The sequence below is a fragment of the Diospyros lotus genome, unplaced genomic scaffold, assembly GCF_014633365.1.
Source record: "Diospyros lotus cultivar Yz01 unplaced genomic scaffold, ASM1463336v1 superscaf2, whole genome shotgun sequence".
Lineage (NCBI taxonomy): Eukaryota > Viridiplantae > Streptophyta > Magnoliopsida > Ericales > Ebenaceae > Diospyros > Diospyros lotus.
In genome coordinates, this window is record NW_026267105.1 from 663,745 (window position 1) to 685,208 (window position 21,464).

The following is a 21,464-nucleotide window of genomic DNA, read 5'->3' on the forward strand; positions in this document are numbered from 1 at the left end:
TCTCTCCTTTGTGTAATATTAACTGTTGATTGATGTCTTATTTTCACTAATGTTGCTTCGTTAATAAATTGAACTTATGATTTTTATTGTCGAATCTTATTACACCCACATTTTGTTAAAAATAAGAGGTAGAAAATAATTCGGGGTATGAGGGCTATGGATTGCGAGTTGGGGCCCATTCAACTTGTCTTGTGCGCCATGGTTTGTGGCTTATCTGAGCATTCATCTTAGTCCTCGCCCTAAGTGTAACGCCCCGCTCCCACCTACAGGTGTTACTCACGAATAGCCAACTTACTATTCACACGCTAGGGCAAAGATGAAGAGACGGCTACGTTTCAACGGGAAACGACCTAGGTGGGAACTAGGCTTTGCCCTCTCTTCGCTCCGCTCGAGGGTCCGGGAATTATCGATCGACCTATTAAACCCGAAACCTCGCAATCGTCACCCCTTCCTGAGCTCTTTAATGAAGGGCTAAGGGTGACTTACCAGGATCAAAAAGGAATTAAGCTAACTCTCTAGCTTAAAGTAATTTATGGCATAACGCCTTAAATTATAAGGAAATAGGTTTTTCTTATCTTTGCCCCAACCATTAACCCATTTATTTCATTTCCAACTCCTTAGGAAAATATTTGGATTAATCTTCCTTTAGAAAAATTTAAATAAAATTTTCCTCATTAAAGCTCAATTGATTTTTCCCTTTTATTTATTTCAAAATTCCATAATTTTCCAACCATTAGGGAATTAATTTTTGAAATACAGATCTCAAGCATCCTCATCCAATTTCAAAATTTAAAGAAAATAGCCCATTATTTAATTTCCCAAAATTTAGAAATTTTTCCCACAATTGCCTCAAATTTACATTAATTTAAAAATTAATTTAGAGGCTAAATACTCATTTAATTATTTATTTATTTAAATTATTTCATAATTTCATAAATGTCAGAAATAATTAAATAACCCAAAAAAATAAAAAAAATAAACGAAAAGAACTTCACAGCAGCCACAGGGGAGGGGGGGCGCGCAGCAGCAGCCGCGCCCCCCAGCGCGCGCGCAGGCCGCGCGGGCCGCGCAGGCTGCGCGTGCGGGCCGCGCATGGCCGCGCGCGCGGGCCGCGCCTGCCCCGCGCGCGCACTGGCCGGCCGCGCGCGGCCGCGCCAGCCCGCCCAGGCGCGCCTTGGCTGCCCAGCCCACTGCCTGGCCATTTTTTTTTCCAAAAAAAAATATCTTTTTTTTTTTTTATAAAACCATATTTTCCAGAATACATTTCCATATCAAGGGGCTTCCAAAACACTAAATTTTTCCCCCTTTTAACCACATTTACATACAATCCAAGTTTAACAAAATAATACAACACAAAATACAAACTACATAACCATTACACATAGTTTTCTCTTTGATTCAATACCTTCACCCTTGCAAAACTCTCTTTCCCTTGGATGTTTCTCCACCTACATTGAGGTCAAAGGACCTTATGAGCCAATGCTCAGTAAGGGTGCTATGCAAATGTAAATGAAGTATGAGAAACATAACATGTAATGCAATGCAATGCATATCAAGGGTAGTTCTCCATGCCTTCATAACCACTTAGGTTAAGGCACCAACCAATCCCTCACTCCCCTCACAAGTCCTCCTTATGGCCATAGGTCCACTTGGGCACAAAACATGCAAAGAACCATCACATGCAACTCATTCATACATGTACAAATGCAAGCAAAAACCCCTCCACTTGGGGCTATCCCTTACCTGTTTCCTTGAAGCTTTGCACTCTCACAAGCCAAGAATCCCTCTTAGACTTTGAAGCTTCAACACCTCCACAAGCTAATACTCACCCTTAAAGAAAAATAATAAAAGAGACTTTAGCTCTTAAACACATGCCTTAAACTATAACAAAAGAGAAAACTAGATTACCTTTTGCTAGACTTTCTCTTCCTTCTCTAGACTTCCTTGCCTTCTTACTTGCCTTCTTGCTTCTCTACTTCACAAATGGGAAAAAGCTTGGAACTAATTTCTTACTTCTCATTTATAGAGTTTTCTTCTTAATCCATGCCAATTCTCAAGATCACATCCTAGCCATTGATTTTTTTTTCTTATTTCAAGAGACCTAATCTCTACCTTTGAACATTAGCACAATCCTTGTGCTTCTCCCAAGTTAAATCCTAACCCTTGATTTTAGGAGAACTCTTGCCTAGATACAAAGGAAACACAAATCCAAGAGACTTATCTTGTTAAATCTCCTCCATTGATCTCTCTTTGGAGACTAAATCTCCTCCCTTGGATCAATCCCAATTTTCCATAATTCTCCATTTTTCATTTAATTAAATCATGACTAATTTCCAAGATTGACTAATTTCCCAAATTTGCATTTAATTTAAATCCACAACTTTTCAAGCATTTAATGGAGACTTAAATAATTTCCTTTTGATTTAATTTTAAAGGCTCTTGAAAGACATGATCCATTTACTTTAGCATTTATTTAAATCCTCTATTTTCCAACATTAATGCTTGACACATTTCTTTTTATTATTGATTTTCTTTTTAATTCTCTCCATAATGGCTCTCATTAATGATTGAGAGACTAATTTCTTTTTCCTTTTTGCATTTATTAAATATCCCTCTTGATTCATAAGATCATGCCATGTGTCACCAAATTCTCTTAATTAAACAAATCTTTATTCTCCAAATTAATTTAAATCTCTTCCATGAGAATTTGCCAAGTGTCACCAATCTAGCCATACTTGGTTTTCCAATTTAATTCCTAATTATCTATGCACTTAATCAAGAATTAAATTCTCCAACATTTATTCTCCAATATAAATAATTTCTCCAAAAATAATTTATCTTCCTTTGGGATGAAATTCCAAATTACCATTTTGCCCCCCACAAGACATCCAATATTTCATGGCATTTTCTTTAATTCAAGGGCAATTGTGGAATTTTTCATAGACTAAAATTCTCTTAAATGACAAAATTTATCATGACTCTTCAAGGGTATTACACTAAGCCATGGTTAGCGAGCTAGAACCCATTCATCTTGACCCCAGTGTCATGGTTTGGTATTTTACCGAGCAACTATTTTGGCTAAAAAATTGTAAGACATAGTTCACCAGTTGGGGTCTTTTCATCTTGACTCAAGTCATGGTATGCGACCTATCTAGGTGTTCCCTTTCGGCTCATTTAAATATGTAAAAAGCCAAGGTATGTTAGCTGAGGTCGCAATGCAATCTACCTAGACATATTACTTGGCGATACAAGTCATTTAAATATGTAAAAAGACATGGTAAGTTAGCTAAGATTGCAGTACGATCTACTCGGACTTATATCCTGGCAAGGTTTTCATTATGACCTATATGATTATTTCGTCAGCATGGGTTAGCTAAGGTTCATCTAAGTATGGTTGTTCATGACCTACTGGACACATGTCCAAGTTGCCGGTTAGTGTGTTCAATCAATCACGAGTCATTCAGCCGTGGTATGTTAGCTGAGATCGCAAGGCGATCTATCTGGACATGTATCTTAGCAGGGTTTTTAAAATGATCCGAATATTATTCTATCAAGACATGTTAACTAAGGGTTGCCTAATTATGGTTGTTCGCGGCTTGCCAGATACATGTTAACTATTGATTATTATGTATATTGTTGATGAACTACTTTAAGCTTGTTGAGTCACGAGTTGGAATTCTTTGGGTCTACCTTAACTTATGTTCGGAAGATTCATCCTCAATTTATATTTTTGAAGACTCTTTCCAAATTATACTTTCCAGTTTATCCTAATATACGGCAGCTTCATGGAGGTCATTTTTTAAGTTTAATCATGAAGATCGACTCAAGTTGTATTATGGAAGTTATATTAAGTTATTTAAATTTCAAGATTGATTGGCTTGAGTTTGCAAAAAAATTTAAAGCAAGAGACGTATGCTCACAAATACCCAATTTCATTGAAGAAATACTTGTGTTACAAAGCAAAGAAAAGAAAACAAAAAGAAGCCCTAGCTATGAGGAGTTGCTGCTTCAGCTGGCGGGACGACTTCGCCTTGATCTTATGGGGTGGAAGCTTTGGGATCCTTGGCAGCTTCAGCTGTGAACTTCTTCACCTCATTGACGGCCTCTACACCAAAGAAGGAGAAATCCATTTCTGGATGATTCAACCACAAGGTATAGAGAAACGCCAAGCAAGTATCAGATTCAGCTTCCTCACGTGCCTTGTCTAACCGAGCTTCCACACCCGCTTTGATTTCGTTGATAGTCTCGTCTGCCATCCGCTGGCACTCTACAGCTCGCTCCTCGGCCAGCTTCAACTCAATTTTCGTCTTCTACAGCCCTTCCCTCGCTTTATTCAGCTTACCGGTGAGGTCAATTTTGGAAGACTCCCACAAAACCTTCTCCCAGTGAAGCTCCTCCTCGAGGTCCTTATTTCTTTGCTGTCCATCCCACAGCTTCATCTCGAGGCCTTAAACATTCTTCTGGAACTCGGCAAGCTGAGACTCCTTCTCCTTCTCGAGCTTACTTATTTCATCCTTAAAGGACACGTTCACAACCTGGAGCCACCCCTCAAAATCCTGCTGCTGCTTCTTAGCTTTCATGGAAGCAAGAGGGGTCTGCAAGATACAAAGGGTTAGTTCACGGAGACGAAACAAAGAAGCTGAGAAATAAAGAAGGAGCTTATTAGGAAGTTGTGGCGAGCTATGTAGTTGTAGAGTGTTGTCCCTTTCATCTCCTCCCGCTCCAAGGGTCCTGTGGTTGAGCCCACGAGTGTGGGCATCTCATCCAGGAGGGCGCTGAAGTAGACCCCTCCAGCCATGGTCTCCGGAGTCACCTCCTTCTCAAGGACTCTGGCCCTCTTATTTCTACCTTCCTCCTACTACCAATTTGACCCTCTTTTTGATCCAGTAACGGGAGCGTGCTGGGCCTCCTTTGTGACCTCCTTCCCATGACCTCGATCGACCTCCCATTGTTCTTGAGAAACGGGGGCTCGTGGCTATTGTTGTTGTTGAAAAGGTCGTTGTTGTTATTGTTACTGCTGTTGTTGAGGTCGCAACCTTTGTGGTTGTTGTTCCGACCTCCCTCCTCGCGAGTTAGAGCTTGGGGTTGCAAATAAAGCAGCACTTGCTCTGGCACCGAACCTTTTCGGCATTTCAAGATTTAGCTTCACCATCTCAGAAGCTAGACCTTCTCTCCCTTTACTACTACTGGCTTCAAAGAGTTCAAAAGAGGACGAAAGAGGCCCTGTCCCTCGAACTTTGATAAACTCCCCCTTTATGATCTAGCGTCAAGAAGAGGCACGAGCTCGTGCTCTCTGAGCAGTTCGTCATTCAGCTCGAAGTCTTCTGATCCCGACTCGCAGCAACAAGGATGTCGAGGACTTTAACCTCTTCAGCCGACAAGTTTGGCCTCCCGCTTCTGAAATTTGTACAACATAATGAAGATGTCAAAATGTGTATATGAAATAAAAAGAACCTGTGCGAGCGGGTATACCCTTACCGGGAGTCAGTGCGAAACTAAAGCTTTTGAGCAGCAGGAGTGAAGGGCAAGAAACGAAGAACCAACTAGACATGTAATCACCCACGTTGGACTTCCCCTTTGCCCTGCCTTAGGGAAGAATGGCTTGTAGGGTGAAGGACGAGTTTCCAAGTAGTACAGCCCATCCTTAGCGCTCTTGAAAGAAAAGAGGAATTTGATGAGTTTAGGTGATGAGGGAGAAAGTTTATTCCTAGGGAACAAAATGGCTAAAGAAGTGAGTTGGGAATACGAGTTTGGAGTCAGTTGAAAGGGTGCGAGCTTGAGCTCGTTCAGAAGACTAAATAGATATGGTGCGATAGGAAACCTAAACCTAGACTCAAGATGTTGGGGGCTAATGGCTATGAAGCCAGTGCAGGGATAGGCTGCATGGCAGCTCAGAGAGGGGATAAACATCTGACAATCCTTTGGGAGGCAGAACTCCCAGGTGTAGGCCCCCACCTCGTGGAATTTGGCTTTAAAGGGGAATTTCCTAAAGACCTCACGCCTCTCACTTCCTTCAGCGATCTTCTCGTTGGCAATCTGATCAGTCGCAGGAGTCGTCACTTCTGCCACCTCCCTGGCTCGCGAGCTCGTTCAATCGATGTTATGCATCTCTATTACGAGGAAGTCTTCAAAATTTGAGGTGTCGTCTTCCCATATGATGTGGTTGCAGCAATTTTGACCCGAGTTCTCTTGAATAGAATCGGACATCTACAAAAGAAAGAAAGAACAGTTAGGCCACAGTTTCATGGACCAAACCTTGAAGAACTAAAAAAACCCTAAAGGTACTCCTTATCCTAAAAGGTCACGCACTTTGCAACGAGGTGCCGCCTAAGGCAGAGGGGTTACAACTACAAGCCCAGTACTCCATGGAAGACTAATCCTAAGGTCATTAAGCCCAAAGGCTTAGTGAATGAATACCTAACAAACCGATTCAAATTGGTGCATCAGAAAATGGAGATGACGCTGACAGAATTGAGAATGCCAAAGAACCATCGGCAGTTAACCGATGATGAACGGCTCGATGAAAGGAAAAGACAAAGGCCAAAAAGAGCTTACCTATTGATGGACTTCTTGCTGGTGTAGTAACCTGGATCAAACCTCAAACAACGATGGGAGCTCGAGTGACTGTAGCTTTAGAAGATTCGTCACAGTGGGAGTCTCTGAGCAGATTGAGAGTAAGGGTATAATTTCAAAATATCGTGAAGGGGGAAATAGAGTGATTTCTCTACTATTTATACCTTCAGCTTGATCGATCTCAGCCGTCAACCGTCAGATCAAAACGGCTTATGGTGTAGTACCTCAAGAGCCCAGAGAATGGTAGTATATATCGAGGATAAGTAAGGAAGAAAACAACACCAACTGGATACCTTTTGGGCTGAATGTAGATAAAGAACTCTCGGGTTAAGCGTGTTTGAGCTGGGGAAGCTTAAGGATGGGTGACCCCTGGGAAGTTCGCGTAAGCTCATTAGGATAAGTTGTTCTAACCCATCAGAGCAAACTATAAGAAAACATAGGAAAGATCACCAGGAATCTATGGACCTAAGGTTTAGAAAAACTTAGTTTTAGAAATCTCTATTTAGAGATTCGAGGATTGATGATCGAAGTCTTAGAAGTTATGGACTTAAGTATTGTGTAATGAAAGTACATGTCTAGGAAAGTTCTGGCTAAGGAAAGACTTGGTATTTAAGTGTGCCTGTTTGTGATCCACCTCTCTTTCCTGGGAACTTACCTGGTGTACTATTCACATACAAAACACTATACGGTTACTATTTGATAGTGAAAATCTGTTCAGTTTTTCAATGTCAGCATGGAAGGAGATTACCTTGAGCAATTCTGGGTGACCCATTGGACTAGTCGATGGGCGGATAGTGAACCAATAGTGGGGAACGTCTTCGACCGCCTAGACATATTAGAGGGCATCTTGAGGGATGTGCCACCAAGCAACTTCGTGAGACCGAGCCTAATGCACGCTCTCAAGTAGATTTTCTTATCAATCACTTGGAAGAAGAATGGAGAGCCCTAGCCGAAGGGATTCACCAACAAGGCGATTACGCATCCCTTTATTTCTTCTATATGCAATTTCGTGAGCATGCCCTTGAAATGTTTGAGGAGGCTATGATAGAAGATGAAGACTCAGATGGGGAATGGGACGCCGATAAGGCAACCCAGCCAACTAGATGGGCATCGATGACTTTAACTTTGATGATGAGGAGGAAGGGGCGATTGTATTCAACGATCCTGGTGGACCAGAAGTCGATTCTAGGGACGAGGCAATGGACGATAACGCTTGGATTTGGAAATCAGCCCGTTCATAGAAAGAGCCTCGGAAATGATGTTTATTTAATAGTGTGTCGATTGTGTATTTTGTTGTCTTGTTACCTTAAGTAATGTCGAATGTTGGAACCTGAAGAATTGAAATTATTTTTAAGGAAATTTTCATGGAATGAGATATTGTCTTTCTTTTAAGATGGTATCAAAGCCGACCCTTGGTGAAGGTGGTCCGATGAGGGCGGGGAGTGGCGCTTGGGCGTAAGAGCCTGTACAAGGAGCGGCTTCTAGCAGACTTCTAGGATGGAAGCCTCTAAAGGGGAGAAGATCTAAAACCAGTTATAAGGTCGTATGACGAGGACGTCATGTGCTCAAGGGGGGGAGAATGTAATACCCCAAGAGCCCAGAGAAGGGTAGTATATATCGAGGATAAGTAAGGAATGAAACAACACCAGCTGGATACCTTTTGGGCTGAATGTAGGCAAAGAACTCTCGGGTTAAGCGTGCTTGAGCTGGGGCAGCTTAAGGATGGGTGACCCCTGGGAAGTTCACGTAGTTCCATCAGGGTAAGTTGTCCTGGTCCTTCTTATCTCTTGATACAGGATGTTACATATGGCATGCCTGGCATTCACTATTTGCACGACGGCTCATGGGTCCCACAATTATAATCATGTGTTGTAATAGGGGAACGTGCACATTAAATGCACCTCAGACAAGGCGTGTAACATGAAGCAACGTCATTTGAAGCAATTAGGCAGAAGTCTAAAAGGTGGATTAACAGCTAGAATAGCTGGCATGCATCAGCTCCCAACCTGGAGATCACACTGCGAGCTGGGGCGCTAGTGTTACGGATATTTTTCGGACCCCTTCTTATGGGCTAAACTCGACCCAATAGGCCGATCCAATCTCTTGAATCCCAACAGGCCCAAGGCCGAGCTCGCCAGTACAAGGTCACACTTCGCTAAGGCTCAAGTTCAAACCGAGGGAACCAAGCGAGCTCCTAGCAATGTTCCAGCTCGTTGACCTAACCGAGTGAGCTCCCAGAGATGCTTTCAGCTCACTAGATGAATTGTTCAGCTCGCATAGCAAGAAGGCCACGAAATAACTAAAGAACAATCGTGGACTAGGCGTTATTCTAATTGGGTCATCTAGGCTCAATCTGGCTCCCCCCTCTCGACCCATTTCTTAGCTCATGCCTGTCCCATCCTGGCCTTATATCAGTCTGCAAATAACATCATTGTAGCCTCTTTTAGGGATCCGTGCACCCACCTCAAATCCCATCCTCATTAATGGCAGATCCCATCCACATTAATGAAGGTCCCGTTGGCACCTTGCCGCCACCTGGATACCTTCACTGGCGCTGGATATTTAGTCCCATCACCTACAGATGCACGACGTAGACGTACGGAGGGACATCTCCTCTTCTTATATCAGTAAGCTATTTCCAGAGCCAAGGTATGTTTTTTTCTTTCGGCCAAGGTATTGCCAAACAACATCATTGCAGCTCGTACGCAGGGACATCTCCTCCTCTTATAAAAGTTGTTTCCATAGCTTTTCCTCACTCCCTTACTTACTTGAATGTCAGAGTACTCGCAAGGATGGGCCGACCGGAGGAACGCAGACCGAATCACACAACATTCCTTGGAGTGCCTTCTCATCCTCCCTCTCTTGTTTGTTTCCTCAGTACGGGCTAACAAATGACGGTTGACCAATTCTCAACATCGATAGAGGGGAACTGGGTATTGTCGAGGTTGTCGAACCGACCAGATTATTGTATGTATTAGGACTGGTTTGCAGCTAGGATGCTCCCCAGGTCGTCTCCCAACGAACTGTCAAAACAAGATTAAACGAGGGGGGGTTGTGATGAAAACCGAACTTAAAAACGCTCAAGAATGAAACAAATATGAATTCTCGACCAACTAAAACGTAACCCGCTACAAACCCTACCTTCTTACCATGGTCATCCCCGTCTCACTTATGAAAATAATCTGTTTGGTTTGATTTTATTCCTCTACAACCATAAAAGATTAAATTAAAACGAACAATCGCTCATAAAATTTATAATATACCGTTTCTTTCTAATCAAAGCCTCAACCGAGCACATCAATTAAACCCATCCAAATATCATGCATGCATTCACACAACCGCGTAAAAGAAACATACATAAACTTAGAGAAGGAAAAGAAACGAAATCATCAATAAAAACATGAAAATCGAGTTCCAAACCGGATTCGACTACATGATCGAGACTCAAACCGGGCAAGGGGTACGAAAATGTAGCAGATTACAAGCGAATTAGCCTTCCATAGCTTCTAGGTTGAAACCTGAGAATCCTCCCAAAATCGGCCACCCCTAATGCCTCTTAGCTAGCTCTTATTTATAGGGTTTTGGGAAAGACAAACCTAGGCTAAATGGGCTTAGGGTTATTTTAATACATATGGCCCATAATTTAATTAATTAAAAAGGCCCAATGGAGTCTAAATTTGCCCATAACCCATAATGAAGTATGGTTGCCTCTTTCAGACTCGATGTCCGTCCACCTTGCGAAGCCCACTTGTGCCTCTATCGAAATAGCTCAAATCTGCAGCCCAAATCTGCCAAATAAGAATAAAAATAGTGTGAAGCCCAATAAAATAAAATAAACACAAGAAAAATGAAATAACATAAATAGAGTGCAATGAAGATGGAATAAGAGGGATAAATAATATAAAATATGCGCGCCATCAGGTATATAAGTGAGGAAGGTGTTCTACATAGTGACACGCGTTTTAGGATTAAATCCTAGAGCGATAAAATCGGGGATTGGTTACGAGCTGAACCAGACAATACGTTACTATGTGGACCTCGGTTGTTACAATCAAAATCTAAGAAGACCCATAAAGCTTACAAACCAAAAAGGATAATACCCATTTATTAAGAAATGGGGGTTTTCAAGAGCCAAACCACAAGGAAATGAAGAAAAAAAATCAATTGCTCCAATTGAAGAAGAGAATAGGGCTTTCATATAAAGAGAAAAAAAAAGATGAACTTGTATATGGAAAAAAGAGGGAAACAAAAGAAACTTACCTTGGATGGTTGAACCTAAGAAGTAACCTTCTAGAACTGCACTCTAAGCTTCTTGAAGCTCCCACAAATCAGAAAGAAGAAGAAGAAGAAAACGAGAGCAAAAGATGAGAAGAAAAAGATGAGGAAGAAGGAGAAATGAAGATAGTGTAAGTGCTCTAGACCCAATCAGATTAGGTAAGTTGTACACTAGCAATTACAATCATATTTATTATTGAATAAAGAGTTATTCAATTTTATAAGAAGTCATTCTATTAGTTTCTTATTATTATTGTAATGACCGGATGAAACTAGATAGAAGTCCATATGATATATGTTATGATTAATCTATAAAGATGTGAGATGATGCATCACAGTTTGTAAACATCATTAAATGTCCCAAGTCGTAGAAATGTCAAGAATGGACATTGACAATTGCGGTAAGATTTGTATGTGTTGTGTTTTTGCTATCTAATAGCGTTGGGGTCTCACACCATAGGTGACCAGTGTTGGAGAACGTGTCATTGGACATGACTCACCATGAGAATTTATTTTGGTTATATGTTAATGGAATTCTCATACAAGATGGGTGTAACTAATCCTTAGACCTGAGATTGTCACGGTTATCTCATAAGAAGGTTGGTATGCTTTGACATCGTTACGATGGGCCTAAACAAAGACTACACATAGGCGATCGTTGGGCATATCATGAGGCTTATGGAGATGGGTGCATAGCTAAGATGGGACTCGTCTATCCTTTGAAAGAAGATAATGTATCTACGGTTCCTTCTATGGATATTCACTTTAAATCTATAGCCATAGTGAAATAGGTCAATAAGGAGTTATTGATTAACTTTCTATTGAGTAAGATATCTGGAGAACCGAAGAAAACTCATATGATTATAATCAAGCAACACATTGTCAAACTTGAGATCATATAAGATACATTAACGAGAAGATCAAATTACACAATAACTATGCTTGTGAAATGTTGTTTATGGATTATGAATTCTTTTGAATAATTGGGTAGGCATGATACCTTACTAGAGGCTAATCCTGTCTTATGTGTTAATATTGACACATTGCCAACATATTTAGAAACTTAATGAGTCATACACAAAAGGTACGGTCCCAAGCTTAAACTAAGAGAGTGAATATATAGTTAAGTGGGGCACTTTGACAAGAAATTGTACCATCGTAGGTTCTCATGGAAAAAGAATAAATAGATATAATGACGTCGATTTGACGAGTGACCGTCTTAAAGGAAAGAGTTTCCTAAAATGACAATTGATTAAATTATAAAAGAATTTCTAATTTAATAATTTTCAATATTTGTTGGTGTGACAAATAGAAAATAATATATATATATATATATTTGAGTTTAAATTAATATTTGGGATAAATAAAGTATTTGGATAAAATATTAAATCACATATTATATTTAGGCTAAATTGGATTTGGACCAAATATTTTATTTAAACTTATTATTGGATTTGGGTCATTTAATTAAGTTGCTAGTTAGACTAGAATAAAAGGGCCGGCCCATATCCATTAGGGTTTAGAAAATTCTATGAGGCATTGCTCCTCTATAAATACCCCTTTAAGGATTGCCCAAATTAATGAATGTTTTTATGGTTTTTCAAGAGTTAAAAAATTGACATTCACTTTCTCCCATTTCTTTTCATATCGATTCGAAACAAGAAGGTTATTTCCATCCATACACAAGCCACGAAAATGAGGAGGAGCTATCACTCTCATTTCGCTCTCCTTGCTAAATGACACGTGCCGTATATCACAAGTTAGAGGACAGACATTTGGACGGATTAGATTTATTTTTATTACGTATGTGAATGTTTTGATTTTAACGTTGATCCAATCGTTAGGATTGGGATAAAATTTAATTTTTTTTTAACTATGTTACTTACCCCGTAACAATCTTATTTTACTTTTAAGGGGACTAGCATATGCGCCACTCTCACCAACTCCCCTCATTTTTTTTCTTTTCTTTTCTTTTCTATTTTCTTTTATTCCACCATTCAACATATACCCACAAGACACACGTACACATACATATATATATATATATATTACCCACACACAGAGCCAGCAACCCACGGCCCAATTCCCACTTTAATTTTGACTTTTCCACACCCAATTCATATTCTCTCCGTGCTTTGACTCTTCAACTCTTTGGTGTAGATTATTCCACTCATACACACGCTGATTAACTTTCACTCTTCCACATAATCTAATGTACCCATTTTTACTTTTCAGATATAATCTTATTCTTATTATTTTTGCCTCTTTCACGACACATAAAATATTTTCAACATTATACTCAAATAATAACACAATAAAACATACGTAAAAAAATATTAATAACATTTTAAACCCACTAACGAGTCATTACAATATACTTAATTTAGCCTTAAAGTATTGAAGTATTAGTCAATTAATTCAATAAGTTATGAGAGTATGATTACTTGTTACTCAACTAATCATTTTCTTACTCAATTGCCCTTAGACCTATATTCTCTCTTACTTGATTAACAATATTGAGTATTTGACTAATGTTTTGAAAATTAGTTAAAAATGAACTTTCATAAACACATATACACGATTAACAGTGGAGTCTATTTGAATAAGAGTTGTGTTACTTGATTAATACTGGTCTTTACTTGATTAACTATTTACCATTAAAATCATTAAAGTCTTGCGTAAATTTCATAATCAAAATATAACTCAACAAGAAATATCGCCCCAAACAAAGAGCAAGCCTTGGAAGAAGAGATTGACAAACACTTAAAGGCATACTTCATCCAGGAAGTACATTACGCCATCTGGTTGGCAAATGTGGTAATGATAAAAAAGGCCAACAGAAAATGAAAAGTATGCGCAGACCTTACAAAACTCGACAAAACTTATTTGAAAGTTTTGTATCCTCTTCCTCGATTAAATAGACTGGTTGATAAAACCTCAGGGTTTGAGTTACTAAGCCTTTAATGAAGAAAAAACATTAGATTCATAAAATATTTTCAACACCAAATTTTGATGCATCCACCTAATGAAGAAAAAACATCTCTTTTATTACCAATCTCTTTTATGCCTTTCGACTTGAAGAATGTAAAGTCACCAACCAAATAATGGTTAATAAGATCTTTAAGAATCTATTAGGCAATACGATGGAAGCCACACTAGGTAAACAAATGGTCATGATTCTCCTCCATCGTTTTACATAGAATACTTCTAGAGACTGACGGAGAAATAATTTTAGACTATATATCCACAACAACTTCCTTAGGAAGCAAATCCACATAATAAACCAATGTGTAGGAATATTTTGGGGAAATCAAACGGTCTTAGTGCAATAAACCTTTTGACCTATAGGAACAAAGCATTTAAAAGCTGAGGTCATAGAGAATTGACCACTTGAATTATCAGACCATATTGGAACATCATCCACCCAAATGGTTTGGTTCGTAATAAGGGAGATTATCTATGATTCCATCTAACTCCAATGTCTTATATGAAGGAATTAAGGACTAACCCTTGAGGGACACTATATATATAGCATCCACAAGAGCATCAATAGGGATACTAGCATCTCTAGTAATGTACAATGGGAAAATATAATGCAAGACAAGATACCAAAAGGGTGCCAATTGTCCAACCAAAGCCAAACAAGACTTAAGCATATTGCCAATCAGCCAAGATATTTGCTCTTGGAGATAGGGCCTTGATAGCATTAGTTTCCTCCAATACCAAGGGCGCACACTAGGAATTTTTTTTTTTTTGTTTTTTTTATGGCCCAAATACATATCTATCTTTTATACGATGTTTATGAATCCAATCCAATCCAGCCATATAGAATTATTTTGTTTCTGTTAATTAATTTCCACAACTATATATTTAGCAACAAACAAAAACAAATGCCTTATTCGGAGAAAAGAAGAGACTTAATAGCAAGGCCACCCTCATCTATCTTTGGATTGGGCCTGCCTGCAAATTAACATTCCTCCTGAGACTCTCTATTTATTAATTGAATTCAGCCTTCCAGCAACAGATAGAAATTTATTCTTCCCTTAACTTCGACCAACCAAACACATAAATAATAAAAGAAGGTTTAGCTGTTATAAGGGGGAGGAGAGCAGCAACAAGTATCGAAGAGGACCGATTCTGAGGGTCCTCCTCCACCAGACTAGACTAACTAGCCTTTTGGGAGCCCTCAGTTTTCTGTACGTTGATTTATTTTTATCCTTGAGAGAGAGATTCAGATGAGAAGAGCAAAAGCAAATCGAGCAAAATAAATATATATATATATATATATATTAACACAGACTGACTGACTGACTGACTGAATTAATTACCAATATGTATATCTGGAAACTCCATAACTTTAAAAGAGTAGCCAATGAGAAAAACCACTTAACTGAGTCATACTTAGACTTTATCCAGATCAATCTTCAAAGCACACCTATCCACAGGAAACACCCCCCCCCCCCCCCCCCCCCAAAAAAAAAAAAAAATGAATTATTAATATATTTATATTTATATATGTGGATAAGGTAAAGAGACAACACATTGAAGTTGCAAACAAGAAATCAATCTATAATATGCTTTAAATTATAATACTGAGTATGAAAAATTATATCATTAATAAAATTTTCTATTTATAATATTATAATATTTTAATTTATTTTTACTACTTTTATTAATTTTTTTTAAAAAAATTGAAATTAAATGAAACTTGGGCTTAATTTTCCATGATTGGAGCCCACAACTTTACCACTTTGGTTCCAAATTCCTTTATTGAAGCCCACAACTTGTTGGGCTTTTGACCCATTCATGAATTAAGCGCACAGCATTTTTCTCAGAATATTCCATTGGGCCCCCCTGTTATCACTAACCGCACGAACCGCACCACATCGAACAGCAGAGGAGCTTGCCTACGGTATACCCTAGCTTTATATATATTCGTTCCCCGAATCCAATCTTCCGCCCTTCCATTTCCTCCTCTCAGTGTAACTTCGAGGCCACTGGGAGCATTTCCTTTCTCCGAGTGTCGCCGCCTCACTTTCTACTCCTTCTGTAAGTCTCAATCTCCATACGCCGATCAATTTATTTCTGTTTATAGATTCGTAGCATCGCTTAACTGTTCCTGATTCCCGTTCGGCCTCCGATCTATCTGTATTTTTCTTCTTTTTCTTGATGATTTTTGACAATTTTCTGGTTATTCATCGTTCCGAATTCAGTATCCCTATGTATGGTTATCATTTGCTCATCGTTGACCGAACAATTTTGTAGTTTCTGTTTGGATCTGTGTAAGATTCGATGGGGTTCCAGTTCATCTGGCCCTGTTTTTAAAATAATTCTGTCGCTGTTGTTATTTTAAGTATGAGATCTTGCGTTATGTTCGATTTGCTGATTGTATTCACGTACGAGAAGGGGTTGTGTGCTCAAATCCATGTTCTTGTAGGTTTTATTCTGATGTGCAACTTGGCTAGAATTTGGAGGATCATTTTCTTGGTATCTGGACATGGATATATATTGGGGAGTCATGGATAACCTATTAGAACAATTTTATGAGCGAAGTTTGTTAAGCAATGTGAACTAAATGTTTTCACATTTCGTATGGTTATTATTGCTAGTTTATATCAAATACTAGCAGACCTTCTCCATGAAGGCATGTAAGTCGACAGTGTAGATATTGATCATGTATATTTTATGTTCTGAACCGTTGTGCCATGCCATGGTGCCTGTGAAATCCATCTCTGGTGTTTTTTGGATAATGTTTATGAGGCTATTGGAAATTTGATTAAATATTCTTTGGGAACTTGTGTGCATTTTTAATTATTGGCAGACGGAAGCTATTCTTTTACCAATTATGTAAATTTAGAATTCCTGTAATAAACTAATTATGGGAAACTGATCCTTATGCTTACCAAGAAGGAATTGGATTACAGTTTTGGTAAGATTTGTTTTATTTACTCTCCACTCCAGCTGACCCTTGTGTCTGTTAACCTACTTCTGCTGTTTACTTGGCTGCAGGTGTCCTTGGGCGAAACGCCTTCCATTTTACAATTTTGTTGTTGTAGCATTTAAATTACTCAAAATGGTAAGTATTTTGTTTCAAGTTTTCTGGTATCATTTGCCTATGTTGTGGCAAGATGAGTTCTCTAACAAAGTAACTTATTTAACTTTGCAGGTGAAGTTTACAGCTGACGAGCTCCGTAGGATTATGGACTACAAACATAACATTCGTAACATGTCTGTTATTGCTCATGTCGATCATGGTATGTATACTACACTAGTCTTGTATCTTTCTTTTTTTTTTTTTAATGTTTCAGTGGTATTAAGCTCTTGAAATTTCTTGTTTGGGGAGAAGCAGCATGTGTACATTTAATTTGTGGTGTTTTGTCTTACAGCAATTGTTGTATAATGTTTTTGATTTGCCTGACCACTTGTATATTTATCTTGATTGGGGATCAGTACTGTGGAAGGGTACAGTAGGACAGATTTGATACATACTTCATGGAGTTGCTTTGCTTTTTCGTATTTATAGCTTGTGCACGTACTGCATCCAACTGATTCAATTGGCCAATCACTCCTTCCCTAAAGTAAAGGACTAAAAGACCTATTCATATTGACATTACCCCTGATTCTTTCATTTTCACAGGGAAGTCCACGCTCACCGATTCCCTTGTAGCTGCTGCTGGTATCATTGCTCAAGAAGTTGCTGGTGATGTCCGCATGACAGATACCCGTGCTGATGAAGCTGAACGTGGTATCACTATCAAGTCTACCGGTATCTCACTGTATTATGAGATGTCTTCTGATTCATTGAAGAGCTACAAGGGAGAGCGCCAAGGGAATGAGTACCTTATCAATCTGATTGATTCCCCTGGGCACGTTGACTTTTCATCTGAGGTCACAGCTGCTCTCCGCATTACTGATGGTGCACTTGTGGTGGTTGACTGTGTTGAGGGTGTATGTGTCCAGACAGAAACTGTGCTCCGGCAGGCTTTAGGTGAAAGGATCCGACCTGTATTGACCGTTAACAAGATGGACAGGTGCTTCCTTGAGCTCCAAGTTGATGGAGAGGAGGCTTACCAAACATTCCAGAGAGTTATTGAGAATGCAAATGTTATTATGGCCACATATGAGGATCCCTTACTCGGAGATGTTCAGGTGTACCCTGAGAAAGGAACAGTTGCTTTCTCTGCTGGGTTGCATGGCTGGGCTTTCACTCTGACCAATTTTGCCAAGATGTATGCTTCCAAATTTGGCGTTGACGAGGCCAAGATGATGGAACGTCTCTGGGGTGAAAATTTCTTTGATCCTAGCACCAAAAAGTGGACCAGCAAGAATACTGGCACCCCTACTTGCAAGCGTGGCTTTGTTCAGTTTTGCTATGAACCCATTAAGCAGATCATCAGTACTTGCATGAATGATCAGAAAGATAAGCTGTGGCCAATGTTGAAGAAGCTTGGAGTAACCATGAAGGCCGATGAGAAGGATTTGATGGGGAAGGCCTTGATGAAGCGTGTGATGCAGACATGGCTTCCTGCAAGCAGTGCACTACTGGAAATGATGATCTTCCATCTCCCATCCCCTGCCACAGCTCAAAAATACCGTGTTGAGAACTTGTACGAGGGACCCCTTGATGATCCTTATGCTAACGCCATTAGGAATTGCGATCCTGATGGTCCTCTTATGCTCTATGTGTCCAAGATGATTCCTGCATCAGACAAGGGAAGGTTTTTTGCCTTTGGTCGTGTGTTCTCTGGAAAAGTCTCAACTGGCCTGAAAGTTAGAATCATGGGTCCCAACTATGTTCCAGGAGAGAAAAAGGACTTGTACGTTAAGAGTGTACAGAGGACTGTCATCTGGATGGGAAAGAAACAGGAAACAGTCGAGGATGTGCCATGTGGCAATACAGTTGCCATGGTTGGTTTGGATCAATTTATTACTAAGAATGCTACCTTGACAAATGAGAAGGAAACTGATGCCCACCCAATCCGTGCAATGAAATTCTCAGTCTCACCCGTTGTTCGTGTAGCTGTGCAGTGCAAGGTCGCCTCTGACCTTCCCAAGCTGGTTGAAGGTCTGAAGCGTCTTGCTAAGTCTGATCCTATGGTTGTCTGTACCATTGAGGAGTCTGGGGAGCACATCATTGCTGGTGCTGGAGAGCTGCACCTTGAGATCTGCTTGAAGGATCTGCAGGACGATTTCATGGGTGGTGCTGAAATTATAAAGTCAGATCCTGTTGTGTCATTCCGTGAGACAGTCCTTGAGAAGTCATGCCGGATTGTGATGAGCAAGTCACCTAACAAGCACAACCGTCTGTACATGGAAGCTAGGCCCATGGAAGAGGGACTTGCTGAGGCCATTGATGACGGGCGCATTGGTCCAAGGGATGATCCCAAGGTTCGAGCTAAAATCTTGTCTGAAGAGTTTGCGTGGGACAAGGACCTTGCAAAGAAGATATGGTGTTTTGGCCCAGAAACCACTGGCCCTAATATGGTGGTTGATATGTGTAAGGGAGTCCAGTACCTCAATGAAATCAAAGATTCAGTTGTTGCTGGGTTCCAGTGGGCATCGAAAGAAGGTGCACTGGCAGAAGAAAACATGAGGGCCATTTGCTTCGAAGTTTGTGATGTGGTTTTGCATGCTGATGCTATTCACAGAGGTGGCGGCCAAATTATTCCAACTGCTAGGAGGGTTATTTATGCTTCCCAGCTGACTGCCAAACCGCGTCTTCTGGAGCCCGTTTACTTGGTTGAGATCCAAGCACCAGAGCAAGCTCTTGGCGGGATCTACAGTGTACTGAATCAGAAACGTGGTCATGTGTTCGAGGAGATGCAGAGGCCGGGTACTCCTCTCTACAACATCAAGGCATACCTCCCCGTTGTTGAATCGTTTGGATTCTCAGGCACTTTGAGAGCGGCGACTTCAGGACAGGCCTTCCCCCAGTGCGTGTTTGATCATTGGGATATGATGTCTTCCGATCCGTTGGAGTCTGGATCACAGGCAGCAAATCTTGTAGCTGATATTCGTAAAAGAAAAGGTTTGAAGGAACAGATGACACCCCTCTCCGAGTTCGAGGACAAGCTGTAAGCTTGCCTCGCTGTGAATTTGAAGCAGCTGCAGCTGCAAGGTAAACCTCCATTTGAGAGAGAGAGAGGAATGATGAAGAGACATGATGATGCAGTACAATTTTTGTTGGGTCTTTCATTACTTTTTTTTGTTTTTTAATCAGATGTGAAACTGTGAACTAGCATTTGAGTTTTCTGGGTGTCGATTCCCAGGGACGGGGTATTATTACTGTGTGATGTTTGTTTTCTATTTGGACCAGCGAACGTGCTTTAGGTACTACAAGGTTTTAATATGTCCGTTCTTAATTGCGTTTATGTTTTGTTGGATTCCTACCTGTTTTTAATGTTGTTATTTAGTTATTAGCAGCACATTTTTGCTTATATGTTGAATGAATCATTCGTAGATGGGAGGACTTGAAACAAAATATCTCCTGGATGGGATGTTTCTTGAATGTGTTCGCTGTCTTTTGAAATTTTATTATTTTGTTGCATAACTGGTAGAGAAGCATTTAGATTTGAGTTCAAATTTAAGGTGAATTTGGACCACACTTCAATAGGTTCCATTTTAAATGATAAAATATAAAATATGAAATGACTAATATTTAAAACCTCTTTCGGGAGAACAAAAGATCCTGTATTCATATTCTCAATGCATCGCTGTCCATATTCGTAGAGAGGAGGGGATACGATGATGACAGCAAAGCAGCAACAGAGAGAGAGAGAGAGAGAGCTATCTTCTTCTTCTTCTTCTTCTTCTTCTATTTCTAATTCCTTGCACGAGTGGCTGCACCTGCAGTTCAACCATTCCCTCCTTTATTAAGGATAAGGATATGGTCGGGGGTTATTTTGGTGCACGCCATGAAGGATATTTCCTTCCTTAAAAAAGCTTTTTTAAGCTATTTCTAAATCTTTAAACGATTCGAAGCCTAGTCGCCAGTAGTAAGTAGTCTTAGGAAATTCAATTACCCATTTCAAAAGGATGATGGGATGGGGGGATTCAAGAGGGAGGGAGTTTGGTATTCGTATTGGACGAGCCAAATAGAGCTTCTATCTATAATCTATCTGGATATAAAATTTAATTAGAAAGGGTGGTGGGGACCCATCATGATTTGATTTGAATGCTTCTTCAGTGTTTCCTAAATATTCTCCTTCGAGGAATTACAATGATGCACGTTAATAACAATCGAGAAGAATACACACACACACACACACTGATATATGCATTATTTAGAAACAATTTTACACTTAATTTTAGCATATATACAAATCATGGCTGGAAGTAGTGGGCAAAATTTTACAACTTTCTTTTTGTCTTTTGGGGATAAGGGCACAAGGCCAGCAAGGGTGCGTTAATTCAGCAGTTTGCGGATTCAAATTCCAAATATGAAGCTTTTCTCCTGCATACACACAATCGACCACTTAGTTTGGGGTTGAAAAAAAAAAAAAAAGGAGAGAGAATTTAGATCTCAATGTTCCAAAATATATAGTTAAGTCATACATAGGTTCTTCAAAATAATTAGTAAAACTTTACATCTCTATCGAACACCAAACACGATATAT

At 39.7% G+C, this 21,464-nt stretch overlaps 1 protein-coding gene across 1 annotated transcript; it reads left to right on the forward strand.

Moving 5' to 3' along the window:
* The first annotated feature begins 15,754 nt into the window (after window positions 1-15,754).
* LOC127793294 (elongation factor 2) lies at window positions 15,755-20,219 on the forward strand. Its single transcript, XM_052324144.1, has 4 exons — window positions 15,755-15,897; window positions 16,858-16,924; window positions 17,015-17,102; window positions 17,486-20,219. The coding sequence occupies exons 2-4, from the start codon at window positions 16,922-16,924 to the stop codon at window positions 19,924-19,926; spliced, it is 2,532 nt and encodes an 843-aa protein (XP_052180104.1). The 5' UTR covers window positions 15,755-15,897; window positions 16,858-16,921; the 3' UTR covers window positions 19,927-20,219.
* The last annotated feature ends 1,245 nt before the right edge of the window (window positions 20,220-21,464 follow it).